Source organism: Schistocerca cancellata, chromosome 9 (genome assembly GCF_023864275.1).
Source record: "Schistocerca cancellata isolate TAMUIC-IGC-003103 chromosome 9, iqSchCanc2.1, whole genome shotgun sequence".
In the NCBI taxonomy this organism is placed as follows: domain Eukaryota; kingdom Metazoa; phylum Arthropoda; class Insecta; order Orthoptera; family Acrididae; genus Schistocerca; species Schistocerca cancellata.
The window spans coordinates 489,843,364-489,865,084 of NC_064634.1; the positions used below are offsets into that span (position 1 = coordinate 489,843,364).

The 21,721-nt window shown below is 36.2% G+C and overlaps 1 protein-coding gene across 1 annotated transcript in view; it reads left to right on the forward strand.

Moving 5' to 3' along the window:
- Positions 1-19,932, forward strand: part of LOC126101514 (T-box transcription factor TBX18-like) — a 287,840-nt gene extending 267,908 nt beyond the window's left edge. The window contains exons 6-8 of the mRNA XM_049912157.1: positions 1,117-1,181; positions 4,700-4,990; positions 19,643-19,932. Of these exons, the coding sequence (XP_049768114.1) occupies positions 1,117-1,181; positions 4,700-4,990; positions 19,643-19,832 (546 nt within the window). The 3' untranslated portion in view covers positions 19,833-19,932. The remainder of the gene's footprint in view (positions 1-1,116; positions 1,182-4,699; positions 4,991-19,642) is intronic.
- Positions 19,933-21,721: the final 1,789 nt, after the last annotated feature.

Sequence of the window (21,721 nt, forward strand, 5' to 3'; positions counted from 1 at the left end):
CCCTGATGCACAGTTATTCACTGATGAACCAAAACATTGTGATGCCCCTGTTAGCATTGGTCCACCATTGGGATGCTGTACAGCAACGAGCCCGGGTGTCGTGGATTCACAAGTTCTTGATAGGCAGCACACCATGCAGCACTCAGTCTTACAATGGGCAGTATTTATAATATTTTGCTTCATCAATTTATTTTCATTATGTTCATACAATAACACAGATGTTGTCAAAAGGTTTAAATTTAATGTGAACTACGAGACTTAGAAGTAACTATAATGTAAACAGTGAAAATTAGAAGAAACTTTAAAAATGAGCAGAGTTTGTATTAGTTTGTGAAAAGAAGTAGAACACATGTTGATTGCAGTCAGGTAGATTTAAACTGATGAGTGCGACAACAATAAGTGTGAGAGAACTGATGAGAGAGGTATGTAATGGAAAACAAGTAATAAAGAGAGCAGGTAAAAAAGTGGAGTGACTGACTGTGGAATAAAAAGAGAAAGTAGGAGATTAAGTATATGATGTACTGGCAGTACCAAATGTAAACTGCAGATGTAACATATACAAGCAACCATAGTTAGTTCTACCATGCAGAGTTGTCACTCCTGGTGTTGTGTTTGATTAAATTGCAATAGTGAAGGTTCAGAAGAATGAATTATTGCAGAAGTGTCTATTTCACATCCTGTGGAAATGTATTCTGAAATTTATGGAGCATATAGAGGCAAATGAAGGTCTCACTGCATGTGATGACAATGTTTTCTGCCCAAAAGAGATGCTCATCCTCAGTTACATATGACACTTTTACTTCTGATGGGAGGTACTGTATGTCTCCAGAAAGTTTCTCCTTTCCTATACTTTTTTCAATAAACCAGGAGATTATTTCTGGAGAGACCAAATGCACACAATTATTCAGTGGCTGTGAATTATCAAGTGTATCACCCATTCAGACATGGAACATTTCTATGTAATATATTCACGGTTCTTCTGTAATACAGAAGCAGAGTTGTCTCAGATCTGGGATATCTATTGCAACCTAGTCAAAATGACTATTGTTGGTAATATGAAAGGTATACAGTGTACATATCTTCACTACTAAAAAGTTGTGCTTTTGTTTGTTCCAGATCACACGTCTGAAGATCGCAAGTAACCCTTTTGCTAAAGGATTCCGGGAGGCATCGAGAACACGGTACACAGCCAACTTTCTTTTAATCTGAAGAGTCTTTATGTCAAACAAAAAAGAAGAATATAATTTTGAACTAAAGTTTACCAGAAATAATTAATCTATTACATTTGTGTTTCTTAGTCAATCTCTAATTTTGTGTAGAAATAAAAAACATTATGATTTCATGAAGTTATTGTGTAATCCCTGATTCTCTTGTGTATTAAATGTTGGAAAGTCCTGGATGGAATAACAATAGTATTGAAAGGATAGATTGCTACTCACTACATAGAGAATGCTTATTTCCAATTTATATGGCCTTAAAAATAAATTGTTTTTGATGAATCCATGTACATCAAATATGCACTTACTGCAACAAAGTTTCTTATATTTGAAGCTAAACATTACCCCTTAAACCAGGGGTGGACAATTGTTGTGGCTCAGGGGCCCCATTTTGGAAACAGAGGTTAGAGGAGGGCCACACCTTTTAAAATGATTGTGTTCATTAGTTAGCATAATTTTAAGGCTCAATTTAAGGAGACAAATGCATGCTATCACCCCTTTCTGCAATTGTTTTCAAAATTAAGGCTGCAAGTTAATGTCTGTCAAAGAGCATCTAGGGGCATACATTTACTCTTTTTGTTTTTCAAAAAAGAAAAACTTTGTTCACAAACATATGTTGGCCCAAATATAGAGAACAGTTTCCCAGCAAACGTCTTGATACACAGAAATTTTTCAGCAAAGATTTGTGAAAATCAAATAATGTCACAGCATGAAATGTCTTCCACAGTATGATTTGACTGCTTGCGAATAAGTAAGTGGAAACTGCCTTTAGGGTTACTCCAATCATCCACTACTTCATTCGTGCTAACAGTATCTACACTGTGCAGTACGCATGCATATTGGTGTGCCTGTGCTAGTGGAAGTCCTCAATCATGCATGGGAAAAAAATCTTGGTTCATGGCTAATTTTTTTACTGTCTTGCAAGGTCACAAAAACAATTAGTCGTCTGCATGTGGCCTTCAGTCTGCTATTTGCCCAGCCTTGCCCTAAGCAAGAGATGCCAACAAGCAAAAACAGTGCCTAGGAGATAAAAATTTGCTGTTTGTAGTGGAACTAGGTTGGAAAAAATTGATTGACCACCTTTTTGAGATCCTTGATCCTGAACATTGGTCAAATTTGAGAATAAAATTTAAGACACCCAGTGTAGGTTGAGATAACTAAACAAGCTTTAAAGTTAATATTTTCACACATATATGTATACCTAGCCATAGTAAAAAATGGTGAAGTAAAATATTTTAGGATAGAGATATTAATGGTTGAAACTGGGGTGGCACACTGTGGGAAATATTTTTTGGCCACTTTTAACAGCAATTGATGAACATGTGCTACCTCATTGATCGTGTTTATGTTATGTTTGAATTCAGCACCAAAAGTTGAGTAGGTATACCAATCTGCAGATTTCTCACTGCACTAGTCAACTTACACAGTGTTGTCAAACATGATGATTAATACTCACATTGGCTGAGTGACTTCCAAGCTGACAGTTCTGGTGCCAACAGCTTAAACTTGACAGAATTTCCTTTGTGTTGTGCCTGCAGCTATGGTAAAAGGTTTTCTCAACAAAATTCCAGATGGTCAGTCTAGGACATCTGGTTACTTGATATGGAATGACCCTTTTTCGATTTTGTTCAGCTATAGTGGTGTATTGAGTTCTATTTGCAAGAAACTTCTGTATCCAATCATACACATATGATCCAATACTTGGTAAGTTCATACTTCATTCACTAAACAATAATGCAAGAAATGTATCAAATACTTTCCAGAATCAAGAAGTATATCTGGGCACCGTTGGCTATGGCATTTTGTATCTCATGTATGAACGGAGCAAGCTAAGTTTTGCAAAAAGTCTGTTTGCGGAACCCATGTTGATTTTTATGGAGGAGATTTACATTCTCCAAAAATATAATCCAAGAGTCTAAAACACATTGCAAGGAGGAGTGCAAGTTCCTTTGCATAATCTTGGTGGGTCCTCACATGTATCTCATCCCCTATAATTGTCTTTCCACTGTTTAGCACTTATGGTTGATTTTCTATTCCACAACTACTTATCTCAATATTGTGATTTTGGCATTCACGTGATTATTGAGTGGAGGAACTCTGTTAAGAGTTTAACTGGTGAAACAATTTTGGAAGAGTGAATTCAGTATTTTTCCCTTTTTTCTGTTATCTTCTGTTTTGGTGCCAGAATGATCACTCAGCAACTCAACAGATGATTTCAGTCCTCTTACTGACTTTACGTAAATCATGAAACAGAACTTCCTTCTTTGCCAAATGGAGCTGTCTCTGCTTCAGTTTTTTGACAATGTTATCCAATATAGACTGTAGTAATGTCCAGAGACAGTTTTTCTTTTTTCTAAGAATTCATGAGTTTGAGACCTTTTACAAAGAAAGTTATTATAACTTTTCTAACCAATGGGACAGTCTTTGCTGTCTTTTAGAGCAGATTCACCAGAAGTAATGCAGTATGTTATGTGTTCCTTGGCTTCTGGGTTGTAACATTGAATCCAGGTCTCACCAATGGAGATAACATGAAAAATACTTCAGATCTCACTTAAATTGTTCCAAGCACAGCTTTATAATAGAAATTTGAATGCACTTGTCATGTGCCACTAACAGTCACAACTACCATCAGGCTGACAACGTGTTTTAATTGCCAAAGTATCATGTGAAATATTAATTTCCATGTCCATTAAGATATCTATGCCTCTACTACCTACAGTATACTTTGCACACTGTTGTGAAATGATCTATGACAATTTTGTAGTGGACTGCTTAAATGATTTCTTTGGCAACCACATCTGCCTAGCATCCCCAAATTTTTGTCATTGATGCAAGTTCATCATAGACAGCAGCCAGTTTCACTTTTATTGTGTCACACATTTCCTTATTGAAAAAGAAATCAGCAAATGATACTGTGCTCTTACCAAACCATTTAGTGTGATTTACTGAAATAGCTGCCAAATCCAAAACAACGTATGAATCACTGTCAGTTTCAAATAAGTATCACCAAACAGATTGTGGCACATGATGATACCACCAATGAAACCTGTCTTCAAACCACTGGCACTTACTGAACTTGCCCTCACACCCTGTGAGAGCCAATTTTTTGTTGTTGTCACTGTTGACTGTATTTCTCTTAAAAATCAACAAAAAACCATTTTTTGCATTCTCTAATACTTGCAAATGTGACGTTATTATGTGTAATTTCATATCATGTCATAGGCGTATGTATGGTCTACAAAATAAAAAATAATTGAATAAAATGTATGAGAGTTGAAATGTAGAAATTTTATTCCAAATGTTTCCATTATGCTCACAGACCCACTGCTGACAAAAGACATGTTACCAGCAGTAGAGTTAATGATTTGAGATTTTTTTAGTATGGTAGTGGAACTGTGTTTTTGTATTATGCTAATTAGATACTTACTGGAAGTAGTTATGCATTAGACATTAATTCTGTTTTTCTTTTCCTTTACAAACAGGGATGGAAGTGAAGATACACGCCAGCTGTGCCGGCCACTCAGTGGTCCTGGAGCAGTCTTACCAACACTGCGACCTGAAATGTTTTCATTTGCGCACACCACTACAAACCCAGCAATGTTCTCTGTGGACCCCTACTGTAATGCAGCTGTGACTCCACTCCTCCACCGAGGATTCTACCCTCTGACTGCACCAGTGCGGTTTGTTGTTCCTCCCCAGCTTGGGCTAGCAGTCACTGGTTCCACTCCTCATGCACTTTGTGTGACTCCTGATACTGATTCGTCTGCTAGAATGTAAGTATCACTACAGTCTCTTTGGTTATGAGAAATCTACTATATGTATTTGTAGGTATGTTACCACCTAGTATGATAGTGGAGCTAGAAATATACTTACAAAACTGAGAAATTATACTTAATCCTTTAGGCAATTAATTGCCGAAGCAACATGTATATTTTAGAGGAACTTTGGAAGCTAATCTTACTGTCATTCATATGTCTTCAGAAGGTGCACAATCTTTTGATGGTATACTACACAAAGTAAATTTATGGTGCTCATTCTCATTGTCAGTTTCTTGAACATCTTCATTCTCGTTGTTTGATTTACTGTAAATTTCATAGCAGATTTCGTATCCCTCACCCCATGCAATTGCTACATGAAAAAAAAAGCAAAAAAAAAAGCACACAAATGATGGCAAACTGGAAGCAAAATTGTCACATATGGGCAGTGACAAAAAACTTCTGTGCACTTAAGATCTTTGACTTAACAGTTAAACTTGTTTTATATAAAAGCTATATTTTCTTCATTAAGAGGAAGATACCTGTAAGAATACAGATACAACTTCTAGAAAAATGTGAAAGTAAGGGGCAGTCTCACACACAAGAAAGAAAGAGGAAAATTTCCGTGCGTTCACTGATCTTTCTGAGTGGGCCCTGTCTTCCCACGTCCCTGCCCTGTCTGTTCACTTTAGTAAGCATTCGATCATCTTCTCATTCCATAATTTGTCCATCTTAGACATTCTTATTGTGCTGTTGAATCAGAAGTCCATATAAATTTCTCTGTTCAAACTAGGTTCTCTCAGTAATAGTTCAAAAGCCTATGATGCCATTTTATTTCACATGGCTATCCACCACTCAGAGATTAATTTTAAGGCTGAATGTTGGCATCTTGTTTCAGTCATTGAGTGTTAAAGGAACAAGCTCCTTCTGTTGAGTTCACAGTCCATGTCTGGAAAATGTACAGTTAATATTTGAGCAGACATGTTTTACATTATGAGTAGGCGTGTTGAACACAACTGCTGTCATTTGCGGAATCAGTTACCTGCACAGATAACTGGCATGAAATACTTCTTCTGAAAATGTTTTTCCCCTATTTCTATTCTCTTTGCTACTTTCACTCCATTTTATATATTTAGTTGTGTTGCTTAAAATCCATCTTGATTGCAAAATTTTTTTTTATTATTCATATGACCGGTTTCGGTTCATTCAGAACCATCTTCAGATCTGATATTTCAGTTACAGGAGTAACCCGTCCAAATCCAGCAACTTTCACATGCTACGTCACATAGACGTGTGATGTAGCATGTGAAAGTTGCTGGATTTGGACGGGTTACTCCTGTAACTGAAATATCAGATCTGAAGATGGTTCTGAATGAACCGAAACCGGTCATATGAATAATAAAAAAAATTTTTTGCAATCAAGACGGATTTTAAGCAACATTATAAAATCACTGATTGCTGTTATCCCATAAGACATTATGTCTGTTTTTGTAAATATTTAGTTGTATTTCTAGTTACTGTACGGCACATTTCACAGGGAACAGACACTGTTACAGTATTGGGAAGGCATAAAATGACACGCTATCAAGAAAAATTAAAACCAAACATTTGTGAAAATGAATATCAGTTATGTTTGAAAGTATGTTCTCAAGAAATAAGAAAATAATATAATACATAGAAATCAGCTAAAACTGTTGCATTCATCATCTGTATTCCCTGCTTAACAATCTGACGAAATGTTTGTGGGGGAATTTTTGTCATTTAGTACTGAGCCTATGACAAATAACTTTATAGGTTTGTAATCAGCATCAGTAGCTGCAGTTGTGAATTGTATTTGATGTTTGTCCATAGCTACAAAGAATCAAATGCTGCCATGACATCTGAAGATTTCGCAATCAACTATTACAAAAATGGTGACTTGAGAGTTGTTTGTAATTACCTGAGGAAGAATGTATTTAAAACATGCCATGACAACTCAGAATTATAAAGAACAGCCTTAATACCTTATTAGATGAAACCTTTTCAGATACTGCTAATAAAAAATCATGTCAGATGAGAGGAAGGAGACAGTCGGAGAACGCAGAAGGAACCCAACTACATAGTAGTTAACCTAACTTATTTGTACTATAAGTTGATGAACAAACAGCACAAAACCAAGGAAAAGGGTCACTTAAAAAGTACTTTGGTCCACGCCCAACACTGCATGGTACCAATATGTTTCAGAGAGCCTTGCAAAAATCTGATTTTTCAGGGGGTCATACCTTGGGTTCTATTCAGCACAGAATTAAGGGATCAAGTGTTTTGGATAGCTCTTGGACTAAGAAATATTTGTATACCTATTGGAAAAATAGCCATACTGTAAGAATTAGGTGTGATATAGGGTGGGCCTTGGGTGGCTTATAAAAGCACCATTTGTTCGTAGGCATTTCCTGAGAAAACCCTGGAACACCATGATTTTTGCATATGAAAAGCACCAGTTATGTCAATGACCACTTCTGTAGTTTCAATTCTTGGCATATTGTTGAAATTTGTACCATATATTCTTAAGAAGATATCCTCGTGGAACTTCAAAAATTCCTAATCTGGCCTTTTTTTCCTATGTTTGATGAGCAAAGTATCCAGAAAAATGTAAAGGAAATGATTTTGTGTTAACCTGATATTATTGGTTGTTCATATGTGTTAAATTATATGTTGTTGTTGCGGTCTTCAGTCCTGAGACTGGTTTGATGCAGCTCTCCATGCTACTCTATCCTGTGCAAGCTGCTTCATATCCCAGTACGTACTGCAGCCTACATCCTTCTGAATCTGCTAAATGTATTCATCTCTTGGTCTCCCTATACGATTTTTACCCTCCACACTGCCCTCCAATACTAAATTGGTGATCCCTTGATGCCTCGGAACATGTCCTACCAACAGATCTCTTCTTCTAGTCAAGTTCTGCCACAAACTCCTCTTCTCCCCAATTCTATTCAGTACCTCCTCATTAGTTATGTGATCTACCCATCTAATCTTCAGCATTCTTCTGTAGCACCACATTTCAAAAGCTTTTATTCTCTTCTTGTCCAAACTATTTATCGTCCATGTTTCACTTCCATACATGGCTACACTCCATATAAATACTTTCAGAAACAGCTTCCTGACACTTAAATCTATACTCGATGTTAACAAATTTCTCTTCTTCAGAAACGCTTTCCTTGCCATATAAACTATAAATTATATAAGCTGTAAGAACTTCACTGACCCATAAAATTCATTTCATATAAGCAGCACACCTGACTGTTGCAGGGAAAAAAGAGAGCATGGAAAACTGCTCCTTTTGGAGCATAAAAAAAGACAAATGTATTCCTCTTTAAAAGACTCTGGTAAAAGTGGGAAACCAGCTGCCTAAATCCTCATTTGGCCTTCCTCACAAAAAAATCTGGCATGCGAACATTTTAGCACTTTTTTGTTCTGAAAGAGAGTAGCAGAGAGATGGTGGCAGTCGAAGAGAGAGCAGACAGTACCAGTGGAAAAGGAGATTGATTCATTGATGCTGGGGGAGAGAAAGTGTTAGTGAAAAAGAAAGAGAGATAGGTACACATGGATTAAAATCATCTCTGAGTTTTCAAATATTCATCTTTGGCCTTTGTTACCCTCTCTGAACACATATGCTTTGCATGACACTGTATTCTTCAGTTACCCTCTCACTCTTCCTGACTGGACAGTCTCTTCTGTCAACATTGAAGAACCAGCAGCTCCAAAAAAAATAAAAAAAAGCAACTGCCATATCTACAGGAGGCACACGCCCATGTGCGTGCCTTAGACAATGCTCAGTGCAGTGCCTGTCATTTGCTTCCGCACTGGCAAAGGACACATCTTGTTCCTGTCTTCTGTGACTCCAAAATTTTGAGTAAAATGCTTAAGAAATGCAAAAGTGTTAACATTACATATTTTACAGTAATTAAAATGATTATTTTGATACACATAAGAGATTTATTCACAAAAATAGAAAATTTTAGGTAGTGGAAATACATTCACCTGTGGCAAAAATAAAGATATATAATGAAACTAAAAGTAAAACTTGGGTAAGAAGTTTTCGAATTTGTACATGACACCCTGCATTGGAAAATTGTTGTTAGGGCATGTTAAAAGACACAAGAACTGAGAGTAATTACAGCCCCAGCTACAAGAAATAAGTCATGTCATTACAGGGTGTATACACCGCAGGACAACCAGGAAATCTGGGAAAAACCCAGGAATTTTTTCATCCATACCTGCTTTTATGCACATAGTGTCACAACCGTTTAAATTAGGATCATTTGAGCAGTTTCCAGTGGGTTCGTGTGCATGCGCAGAGCTGAAGTCACATGAGAGCAGCATCTTCTCCCACTTCTCATTTCTTGTAATAAAGTGTGGCTGTTAGATGTATAAGCAGTAACTGCAAGCAGCCAGGTGCTAACTGGTAAAATTTTTCTGATGCGTCCAAGCTGCCAGATTCGTGCATGTGCAGGGCAGTTGGAGTTGTAGTGAGGAGTAGTCTCTACATATCTCATATTTACGTTTCATGATTTTTCTGTTCTCTCTTCATTTACAGCTCTTGTATCAAATGAAAACAATACTACTTCTGTGACTAGGAGCTATAGATGAATTAAAATACATTCACATAATTACAGAAGACTAAAATGTGTTATTAGTTTCAGTTTCCTGATTTTATTTTATTTCCACATTATTGGCAGGCAAGCATTAATTGCTTTGCAGAACAATGAAGTTAATTTTGTTGTTTTACTGAAGAAATTTGGCTTTTGTTAATCTTGTCCCCAGAGGCTGTCAATTTATTTGGAACAAAGTCTTTCACTCCACACTCTTAGTTAGTTTCAACCATTTGCTGAATTTCAAGTGCACATTTTCATCTTCTATCATGTATGGCATTATGCCATAATAAAGAACCAAACATGGGAAAACACAGTATTGGTACTCCAAGAAAATTGGCTTCCCAAAAATCTAAATGAATAGCTTTAGCAGAATTTTACATATCTGCCTTCCACAAAACACAATGTTTTTCAATCCCAAGACATGACGTTATTTCTTAATTTGTTTTGTTTACACATTACATTTACAGCTAACACCATTCTTCAACACATTATAACTGGCAGCACACTGTGTTTTATCATTGCAACACCCCACAAGGCTTTATATTTACTCCTGGAGTAGAACATAAACTCCCAGTTATACAGTTTCTTGGCTTTATAAGTAACTTTGTAAATTTATATATAGTTTAACAGTCATGAAAAGTTTATTTTCTTAGTTTTAATGAATACAAACAACTTGTTTTTCTTTTTTTCATGAGATTTGTTTTTCTTTTTGCCACAGTCCATTTCAAATTCCTTGATAGTTAATGTCTGTCACTTGCAGTGACAGTTTTACCACACTGGCTGTCACTGCAGCACTGTTACAGACAACACACAATGTGTCACTTCACAAGTGGTGCTAACGGGCCATATGCATTCAATATTTATTGACAATACTAGTTTTTCATACCTTGAAAATATTAAAACAATCCTCACACCATCAATAATATTGTCAATATTGTCAGTGGGGAATGTGATTTTACAGGGTTCCATATGCTTGACATTATTCCATTCTGGAGCTGATCTATACTGATATTAAAATAGAAGTAAAAAACTTCAGACTACCACTTTAGTAGAACATTTATTCATATTACTGGTTGCCATCACCTGAATAAAATTTAGTTACTGTAGAAGATTTTCTAACTGACATATTGTCTTACATTTAGTTTTCTCTTAACGAGGAGTAGCCCTATGTATTATCTGCATTTATTGTAAATTAACTCTGTTTTTGAACTTGCTAACAACTATAATTAACATCAAAACATTTTAGGAAACTAGTAATTTTTACCACAGGTTATTGTGTTACCTTAACAGAAACCTGGTTTTTTGTAGTTCTTATAGGGAATTAGCAACTTTTTAGCTCAACACATTAAAAGATAATCAGGAGGCTTAATTTAAAGTTATCTGTTACTGTCTTATAATACATTGCACCAGCCAAAATGCAGCCACACTGTGAATGCTGTTTTTGAACACGGGATGAGTTGACTGATGTTCATAAGCAGCTGGGAATCACCCTGACTACTGTTAAATGATTGGCAGCTGCTGTGAATCAGTGTGTTGGAAGAGCTCCAGAGAGTCGTGTACCTATGATAACTATACTACATGTACCTCAGGTACTATTCTCTCCTGTGGCTCCTGTCTTCTCTGCAAAATTACAGGATCTGTCATTACCCATCCACTTGACTGCAAGTGGCTAACACGCTACAAATAATTCAATACCTTCTCTTGCTGACAATATGGGTAATGTAACTGATGACGATAAACAGAAGGCTGAAATTCTAAACCTAGCATTCAAAAACTCGTTTACTGTAGAGAACTGTGGCACCATTCCCCTTTTCAATTATCAAACAAACGAAAGGATGGCTGACATAGTGTTTAGTGTATCTGAGATTGTAAAAAAGTTAAGATCCTTAGACGCCATGAAGGCATCTTGCACAGACGGGATTCCGTAAGATTTTATGTTGACTATGCTACAAATATAGCACCATTCTTATCCGTCATCTATCAGAGATCATTGGAACAGCAGAAAGTTCCATGAGACTGGAAGAAGGTCCAGGTCATAGCAATCTATAAAAAGGGTAGAAGGTATAATTACTGCCCAATTTCACTGACATCTATTTGATGAAGAATCATGGAACATATTTTGTGTTCAGACATAATGACCTTTCTAGACTCTGAGAAGCTCATCTGCAGAAACCAGAACAGTTCTAGGAAACAGCAGTTATGTGAGACACAGCTGGCCTTCTTTGTGCATGTTGTACAACAGGCTCTGGATACTGGCTCCAAGGTTGATGCTATATTTCTTGACTTTTGAAAGGCGTTTGACTCAGTTCCACACTGTCGCTTGCTACAAAAAGTGTATGCTTGCGGTCTATCTGATAACATATGTGGTTGGATGGAAAGTTTTCTGACAGACAGGGAGCAGTATGTCATCCTGAATGGGGTGACTTCAACAGAAACAAGCATAACTTCAGGTGTGCCCCAGGGCAGCGCAATAGGTCCTCTGCTTTTTATGATTTACATAAATGATCTGACTGACGGTATTGACAGTGGCATTAGACTGTTTGCCAATGATGCTGTAGTCTACTGGAAAGTAGTATCACACAAAAGTTGTGAACAAATCAATGAGGATTTGTAGAAAATAAATTCGTGGTTAGCTTTGAGGGATGAAATAGTGAAGGCAGCAGATGATAAAGTAGGTAAAAAGACGAGGGCTACTAGAAATCCTTGGGTAACAGAAGAAATATTGAACTTAATTGATGAAAGGAGAAAATATAAAAATGCAGTAAATGAAGTAGGCAAAAAGGAATACAAACGTCTGAAAAATGATATCGACAGGAAGTGCAAAATGGCTAAGCAGGGATGACTAGAGGACAAATGTAAGGATGTAGAGGCTTATCTCACCAGGGGTAAGATAGATACTGCCTACAGGAAAATTAAAGAGACTTTTGGAGAAAAGAGAACCACTTGTATGAATATCAAGAGGTCAGATGGAAACCCAGTTCTAAGCAAAGAAGGGAAAACAGAAAGGTGGAAGGAGTATATAGAGGGTCTATACAAGGGAAATTTACTTGACGGCAATGTTATAGAAATGGCAGAGGATGTAGATGAAGATGAAATGGGAGATATGATACTGCGTGAAGAGTTTGATAGAGCACTGAAAGACCTGAGTCGAAACAAGGCCCCGGTAGTAGACAACATTCCATTAGAACTACTGACAGCTTTGGGAGAGCCAGTCCTGACAAAACTCTACCATCTGGTGAGCAAGATTTATAAGACAGGCAAAATACCCTCAGACTTCAAGAAGAATATAATAATTCCAATCCCAAAGAAACCAGGTGTTGACAGATGTGAAAATTACTGAACTATCAGTTTAATAAGTCATGGCTGCAAAATACTAACGCGAATTCTTTACAGACGAATGGAAAAACTAGTAGAAGCCGACCTCGGGGAAGATCAGTTTGGATTCCATAGAAATATTGGAACACATGAGGCAATACTGACCCTACGACTTATCTTAGAAGCTAGATTCAGGAAAGGCAAACCTATGTTTCTAGCATTTGTAGACTTAGAGAAAGCATTTGTTAATGTTGACTGGAATACTCTCTTTCAAATTCTGAAGGTGGCAGGGGTAAACTACAGGGAGCAAAAGGCTATTTACTATTTGTACAGAAACCAGATGGCAGTTATAAGAGTCGAGGGATACGAAAGGGAAGCAGTGGTTGGGAAGGGAGTGAGACAGGGTTGTAGCCTCTCCCCGATGTTATTCAATCAGTATATTGAGCAAGCAGTGAAGGAAACAAAAGAAAAATTTGGAGTAGGTATTAAAATCCAGGGAGAAGAAATAAAAACTTTGAGGTTCGCTGATGACATTGTAATTCTGTCAGAGACAGCAAAGGATTTGGAAGAGCAGTTGAACAGAATGGATGGTGTCTTGAAAGGAGGATATAAGATGAACATCAAGAAAAGCAAAACGAGGATAATGGAATGTAGTCGAATAAAGTCAGGTGATGCTGAGGGAATTAGATTAGGAAATGAGACACTTAAATTAGTAAATGAGTTTTGCTATTTGGGGAGCAAAATAACTGATGCTGATCAAAGTAGAGAGGACATAAAATGTAGACTGGCAATGGCAAGGAAAGCATTTCTGAAGAAGAGAAATTTGTTAACATCAAGTATAGATTTAAAGGTGAGGAAGTCATTTCTAAAAGTATTTGTATGGAGTGTAGCCATGTATGGAAGTGAAACATGGACGATAAATAGTTTGGACAAGAAGAAAATAGAAGCTTTTGAAATGTGGTGCTACAGGAGAATGCTGAAGATTACATGGGTAGATCACATAACTAATGAGGAGAATAGAATTGGGGAGAAGATAATTTTGTGGCACAACCTGACTAGAAGAAGGGATTGGTTGGTAGGACTTGTTCTGAGGCATCAAGGAATCACCAATTTAGTATTGGAGGGCAGCGTGGAGGATAAAAATCATAGAGGGAGACCAAGAGATGAATACACTAAGCAGATTCAGAAGGATGTAGGTTGCAGTAGTTACTGGGAGATGAAGAAGCTTGCACAGGATAGAGTAGCATGGAGAGCTGCATCAAACCAGTCTCAGGACTGAAGACCACAACAACAACAAATGGGTAGTGTAATGATGGTAGTTATCTCTCAATATTAGTAAGTGTAACCTACTGCATATAATGAGGCGAAAATCCCCATTAACGTATGAGTACAAAATAAATGCCCAGTCTTTGGAAGCAGTAACATCTGTCAATGACAAATACTATATTGGCTTAGAGAAATTAATCTAGGTAGATAGTGCATCTTTGTATACAGTCAGTAACCATGCCCATTGTGTATTATGGGTTATTCTACATCAACTCAACAAGTGCTCTCTTAGATTTATTTGAAATTATTTATGTTTTTATTATGCATAAATAGTAATGAAAAACAAACCTTTTTTTACATTTTTCTGGTAGGTGGTTACAGAATGATGGGTGCTCAAAAATGCAAAAGCTCTTCTAAAGGGCGTTCATATGGTATACAACATAATTAGTTGAAAAAAATATGAAGAAATTACTCTCTTCCTCTAGATATTCTGAAAGTTTCAACTTGTGATGAGCATAGGACCACTATAAAAACTAATTTTATGTTTATTAAAAGTATTTCAAATCTCATTCAGATCATGAATGTTGTTAATTTTTATTTTGCTATCTTTCATTGTCTTAAATATTCATATCTTTGGCTCTATTACTTGGCCTGCAAAATTATATTTCTCATACAGACAATTCATTTTAAAGACTAACACTAGCTAACTTAATAGCTCAAGATTAATAAATCAACCTACATGTCTGAACTCATTTTAAGCACTATCCACAAAATGGTTGGTCACTCTGACTACTTCCCATCTGTTTAGTATTTTGTCACTGGATAATATTCAGCCAGCTGTTATCAGTCATTGCTGAGTTATGCTGTGAATTTTCTTTCGTTGTGACACAGCCTATGTTAAATCATTTGAGTGATTCTGAAATGTTCTGTTTTAAAATTAGCTTGAAGATACTTTTATACAATTCTCACAACAGTGTATAAGTTTATATGCCTACAGCCAGTTAACATTTGCAGACTATTGACATACCTTAAATTTTATTCCAGGATGTGCAAAAGTGGAGAAGTAATGTTGTGTATTCTCAAATAAGGAAATATGATGCAATGAATCTTGAAAATATTTCATAAAAATTAGACTTCATTTGAGACTGACATGCCTAAAATTTCAGCTTTGTGCTGTAATCCTTTTAATGAAAAGGTTAAAATAACCATAAGTCAAAACTTGTCCTGTTCCCCAATGGATGATAGAAAGAAAACCTTCCCTAACATTAAGTCAGAATGTATGCAACAAGTGCCAGAAAAAAATTTTCAAGTAGACATGAGTGCAAAAAATGCCAAATGTAGCAATGAACAATACATTGCGACAAGTAAAACACTTGACAGTTTCAGTGCTTATGTTCGTCTGTTGGTGAATTGCCAGTTCAGAAAAAACGACTATATGAGGCAAAGAATCCTAAGAAAATAACTAATAAAAGTAATTTCAGCAACCAAAGAAAAGTATTGTTGCTGCCTTCTGAAGAATTAGATGAAGAATCAGAGATGATCATTCAGCTGAAAGAGAAGTTTAGTGCTTGCACATCTTGAAATAATGAAAATGCAAATTCACACAATTTTATCTAAAAGCTAGAGTGTTAAGCATCATGAGGAATTTAACATAACAAACTACATGGCAAGAAAAGTAAAAGATTTTGTGAAGAACAAGGCTATTTTGTCCCAATCCGAAATCTGGCAAGACCCTTAATCAAATGACTGCTGAATTGGTAAAGAAACTCTTAATGTTGTGATGAGACAGGCAGGTCAGTGCCTGGTAAAAAAAAAAATTTTGTGCTCATAATAGGTGATGCAGAAGAGCAAAACTGATTAGTTTTAAGTAATTTGAAAGAAATTTATGCACACTTCAAACACAGTTATCCAGGGCCCCACAATGGGCTTTGAAAGTTTGTAGAGTTACATCCCAAAAATTTTATTTTAGTTAGAAGTGATGGTAAGCATAGTGTTTTTGTGTATATTACTCTCCAAAACTTCAAACTTGTGCAGGCTGGTTGTGACATTCTTCAGATTATAATGAATTATGGTAGTCCAATAAAACCTACAATGACTGGATTGCAGGAGTTGTGTGTAACCCAGCATTATCTGCTTGCCACTGTGGTGAATATCAGTTCTGTCCAGGACAAGAAACACTTGTTGGATACTAATGATAATGACCAGATAACTTACAAACAGTGGGTCTCTGTTGATTGTACATCTCTAGAAACCATCACAAAAAATCCTCTGATCACTTTATTGATCCATTTTTGGACAAATTAAAATCATTTACACAACATTCCTTTGTGGCAAGTCAACAACCAACCTTCCAAAAAAAGATTGAAAAATGAGCTTAAAGAAGGTAAGCTCTTAATGATTTGTGATTTTACTGACTTTACTGACTTGCTGATCACAAAATTTAATAAAAAAGCAATAAAAACATATTACTCCCTTGACAGAACAACAACTCAGTAGAAATATGTGATTGTGATTGTGATTTTTATTGGTCCCGTAAATTACCTTTTGTATAGATATGTACTTGTAACTTAGAAAGAACTTCATCAACCTGTGCTATCATGAAGAAATTTCCATACTGAAGTAAGGTGGCATTTTTTAGTGACATCTCATGTAAATGGTGGAATAGTCAAGCGACTACAGTCCCATTACACTGATCAAATCATGACACCCAAACAACTTTACATGGTTGCCAAGAATAATTTAGAAGGGATCAGTGTCACTTATGCAAACTATAGAAGATCATGAAAATGAAGAACTGAAACCTAGAGAGATCTGAAAAATGCTGCACAATTGTAGAGACACACAGACTTCACATTTTTGTTCTCATAAGCAAGAGTAAAATAAGAACAAAATTCTATTTGCACTCTCATCAAAGCAAAACTGGACTGCTGATGGCAAAAATCAGGAAAATGATGAAAACACAGCTAGCTTCTCACATCCATATGGACCATCCACATCTTTCACACTTCCCACTCATCCAAACATTCTATCCATAAGCAGCTGAGAAGTAACAGCTGTCTTGATTCTCAAAACTCCTACAGGGCAAACTTAGTACATTATCCCATGCAGAAATGGTGATATGCAAGAAGCTGATTGGTTATGACTGCTCTACCACAAGAACTAATAATTTACTGAATTTAGGCCTATCCTGAGTATTCAGTTGTTTTGACTTTTTTTAAAGATTTGCAACTTCTTGTAGCTGTTAATTTAACACTAATAAGGTAAATATTGTTTTTGTCTAGCCTATTATAAGCTATTTTATTTTAATGTTCACATTTTGCTATACCATAATACTTAGGCCCAATATTTACAATAAATTAATTTTTGAGGGAGTTTTACAGCACCATCTGAAATATAAAACTAATTTTGATAGTAATCACATGCACCATTCCAAGTTGAAACTTTCAGAATATTAGAAGAAAACGCTATTTTTCATATAGATTTTCTTAAAAATTTTAACAATGCAGTTTTTCAAAATTCGGTAGTGATGGTTTTTTTTTCTTGTTTTTGTAAAAGTATTTATTCTTCAAATAATAATGTTTTGTATCATATGAAAGACCTTTAAAAGAGCTTTCAAACGAACTCAATTTTATTGTTCTAGCTTAATTAGAAGACAAGTCATGAACAAATCAATGTTGTTCTGTAATTCAAAATTTTTTTTTCTTTTCTATATTTTTATGCACCCATTACTCAGTAATCTTAGGTCAGAAAAATGTGAAAAAAAAAGTTTTTTCTTACAATTTACAAATACTACATTTATACTTAATTTCAAATAAATCCAAGAAGAACAGGTTGAAAATCATACTTCCATTTATTGATTTGAGATGGAACAGCCTTTATAATTTCTATATTATGTACTTCTGATTTATGTAGTTTTGTATTACACTCATAAGTAACTGAATTAAAGACACCTGGTAGCATTTAGTACTTTTTTCACCACAATGACGGTGGCAGCAAGTCATGTCACAGACTCCACTAAGCTCTGTGTGTGTGCTGGGATGCCATTTTGATCCAAAACTATTCAGTCACCATCCTAAAAATGGAGACTTGTCAGAAGTGGGTACAGGGTTGGCAGTCTTAATTGATGGGATTCCAGATATTCTCAGTAGGATTGAAGGCAGCTGATCTGGAGGGAGGGTCACACAAGAACAATGTTTATGGCCTGGGGAGTGTTCTTCATACCATGCTAAACACAATTTTGAACTGACAATTTTGCTGAAGTTATGGGCCCCTTGTAGATTAGAGGAAACCATAGCTTCATGTGCTTATCATATTATATCACCCCATTTGTGGAGGTCTATATATATGACACCTAATTAGTTTGGTAAATGTTTATCTGAATCGAAGTACTCCTAAACTCTCTTGGCACATGGGCAGTGAAAATTCCTGTTCCTGCAAGAGCTCAGTGATGGCTTGTCCATGAATTGGGCACCCATGATGTAGCCATATTCTATTCAGCCAATACTGCATGTCTTATCCATCCTGCACATGACTTTCTCACTGAACATGGTCTGACATAATCTTATTCATGTGACATACTAAAGTGTTACACTTGTCTTAGTGACAGAAATGCCCTACCTCCAACACAGCAGCTATTTCTGATTCTTAGTGTGTGTATGTGCCTTTTTCTCACACAGTTTGTCTATCCTCCCTTCCAACCAGAGTCCAGGGAGATTTTACTGTACATGTCCAGATTACTCCAAATTCCTTGTATCCTGTGGCGACATACTATTAATGAGGGTCATCACAAATGGCATGTATGTCTTTTGTACACTCTTTTGTTCCACTTTACTGGTTGAAGAAACCACTAATTCCAGAAACCAATATTTTTATTGATTTATTGCTATGTCTGTGATACTATCTGATAAGATCAAACAATGGAAACTCCAGATTGGAATATAAACAATGTAACGAAAAGATATATTGCTACTTACTGTTAAGGCAACATGTTGAATTACAGTCAGGCACAACTATAAGACTCTTACACATCATCTTATCATCACAGCCTTCATCAGAAAGAGAAAATACCCACATTTATTCACACAAGCAAGCACACCTTACACACACATGACTGCCATCTCCAGCAGCTTGAACCAGAATGCCTCAAAGATGAAATGTAAGTTGCTCCTATATGCAACTTAACATGTTGTCTTTACAGTAAGTAACAATCTATCTTTTCCTTACATTGTTGATACTCTCTGATAAGAAGCTTTTTGGTCTGTTACCAGGTAGTATATTGTGTGCTAAGATGCTTCCATTCTGAAACCATTTTTTGTATGTCTTATGACACAGTATTTTATGATTAATTAAAAAAAGACTGTGACATAAGCTGTACTTCTGTTGTAGACCATGTTCATGCTGGTTTTTTTTCCATGTTCAAAATTTAAAAGTGTTGTCAGTAATATCAACTTTTATACAGGTATGGCATGACAGGTGAGGAGGCTGACCAGATAAGCAGACAAAAGGAATCCAAAGAGGAAGTAATTCTTATGGACACGGGTAAGAAGACATCTATTGACAGCACCCATCAAGTCACTCACACTCGTGACAGTGCAAGCTTCCTCAGGACTGTACCTCTTGATTTATCAAAGCTGAAACATCAGTTTTGAAGTTTTATTTAAACTGATATGAGAAAATATTTATTTTATATACCAAAATACTAATTTTCAAAACCAAAGAATATTAAATTATTTTAAGAGAAATGTGCATATAGGAATTATTTTATAAATCTCTGTTTTATGGAGCTGTTAAAATATTTATCAATACTGTAATAATTTCAAACATAAATTGAAATAGAAAATAAATATCATTATATAACTTATTTTTGTATAAATAAACAGAATTTGCTGCACTTATTCACAGTGCAGAAAGCTCTATTTCTCACATTCTCATAAGCCTTTGTGGTAAAGCTATTTATCAAGTTTACCTAAAACCACACAGTACAGATCATATAATAAATATTCTTGAGGCAATAACACACAAACGTGTGTCAACCATCTTGAGAATATGTCTGTCTTTAATTCCTCTGTTTTTAGACTGTATAAGGTCTATTATTAAGAAATATTGTGTGGGTCTCATTGTTTCTATCTTCTTTTGAAAATATGACATCTCTGTGAAGGCGTTTCTCACAAAGCATTAGGAGAAAGTACTAGGTTGAGATGAAACTTCCTGACTGATTAAATCTACACGCTGGATGAGGACTCTGACCAGAAAACTATGTTTTTATGGGCAATACTCTTACCCTTCATATGTCCTTCCATAAACAGTGCTGATTTTAATAATTCTGTGCTGATATTTTGATGACATATGACAGATTTGCTCATAGCCACTAGTAGGGTATTTATTGGTGTTGATACTTTGCAACCAAAGCAAACAGAGTTCTTTGTTGATGCATTTGTCAGAAGACATAATGTTGATAATGTTGATTTATAAAATGACTTTTATCTTAATACATTACTGGCCATTAAAATTGCTACACCAAGAAGAAATGCGGATGATAAACGTGTATTCATTGGACAAATATATTATACTAGAACTGACATGTGATTACGTTTTCACACAATTTGGGTGCATAGATCCTGAAAAATCAGTACCCAGAACAACCACTGGCCGTAATAACGACCTTGATACACCTGGGCATTGAGTCAAATGGAGCTTGGATGGTGTGTACGGGTACAGCTGTCCATGCACCTTCAACATGATACCACAGTTCATCAAGAGTAGTGACTAGCATATTGTGAAGAGCCAGTTGCTCAGCCACCATTGACCAGACATTTTCAATTGATGAGCGATCTGGAGAATGTGCTGGCCAGGGCAGCAGTCGAACATTTTCTGTATCCAGAAAGGCCCATACAGGACCTGCAACATGTGGTTGTGCATTATCCTGCTGAAATGTAGGGCTTCACAGGGATCGAATGAAGGGTAGAGCCAAGGGTCGTAACACATCTGAAATGTAACATCCATTGTTCAAAGTTGACTCAGGGATTGAGATGTGGCTGCACGATCCATTACAGTGATGCAGATAAGATGCCTGTCATCTCGACTGTTAGTGATACGAGGCCGTTGGGATCCAGCGTTCTGTATTACCCTCCTGAACCCACTGATTCCATATTCTGTTAGTAGTCATTGGATCTTGACCAACGCAAGCAGCAATGTCGCGATATGATAAACCGCAATCACAATAGGTTGCAATCCAACCTTTATCAAAGTCAGAAACGTGATGGTACGCATTTCTGCTCCTTACATGAGCCATCACAACAATGTTTCACCAGGCAACGCCGGTCAACTGCTGTTTGTGTAAGAGAAATCAGTTGGAAACTTTCCTCATATCAGCGCATTGTAGGTGCTGCCAAGGAGCCAACCTTGTGTGAATGCTCTGAAAAGCTAATCATTTGCATATCACAGCATCTTCTTCCAGTCAGTTAAATTTCATGCCTGTAGCACGTGATCTTCATGGTGTAACAATTTTAATGGCCAGTAGTGTAATGTTAATATTTGT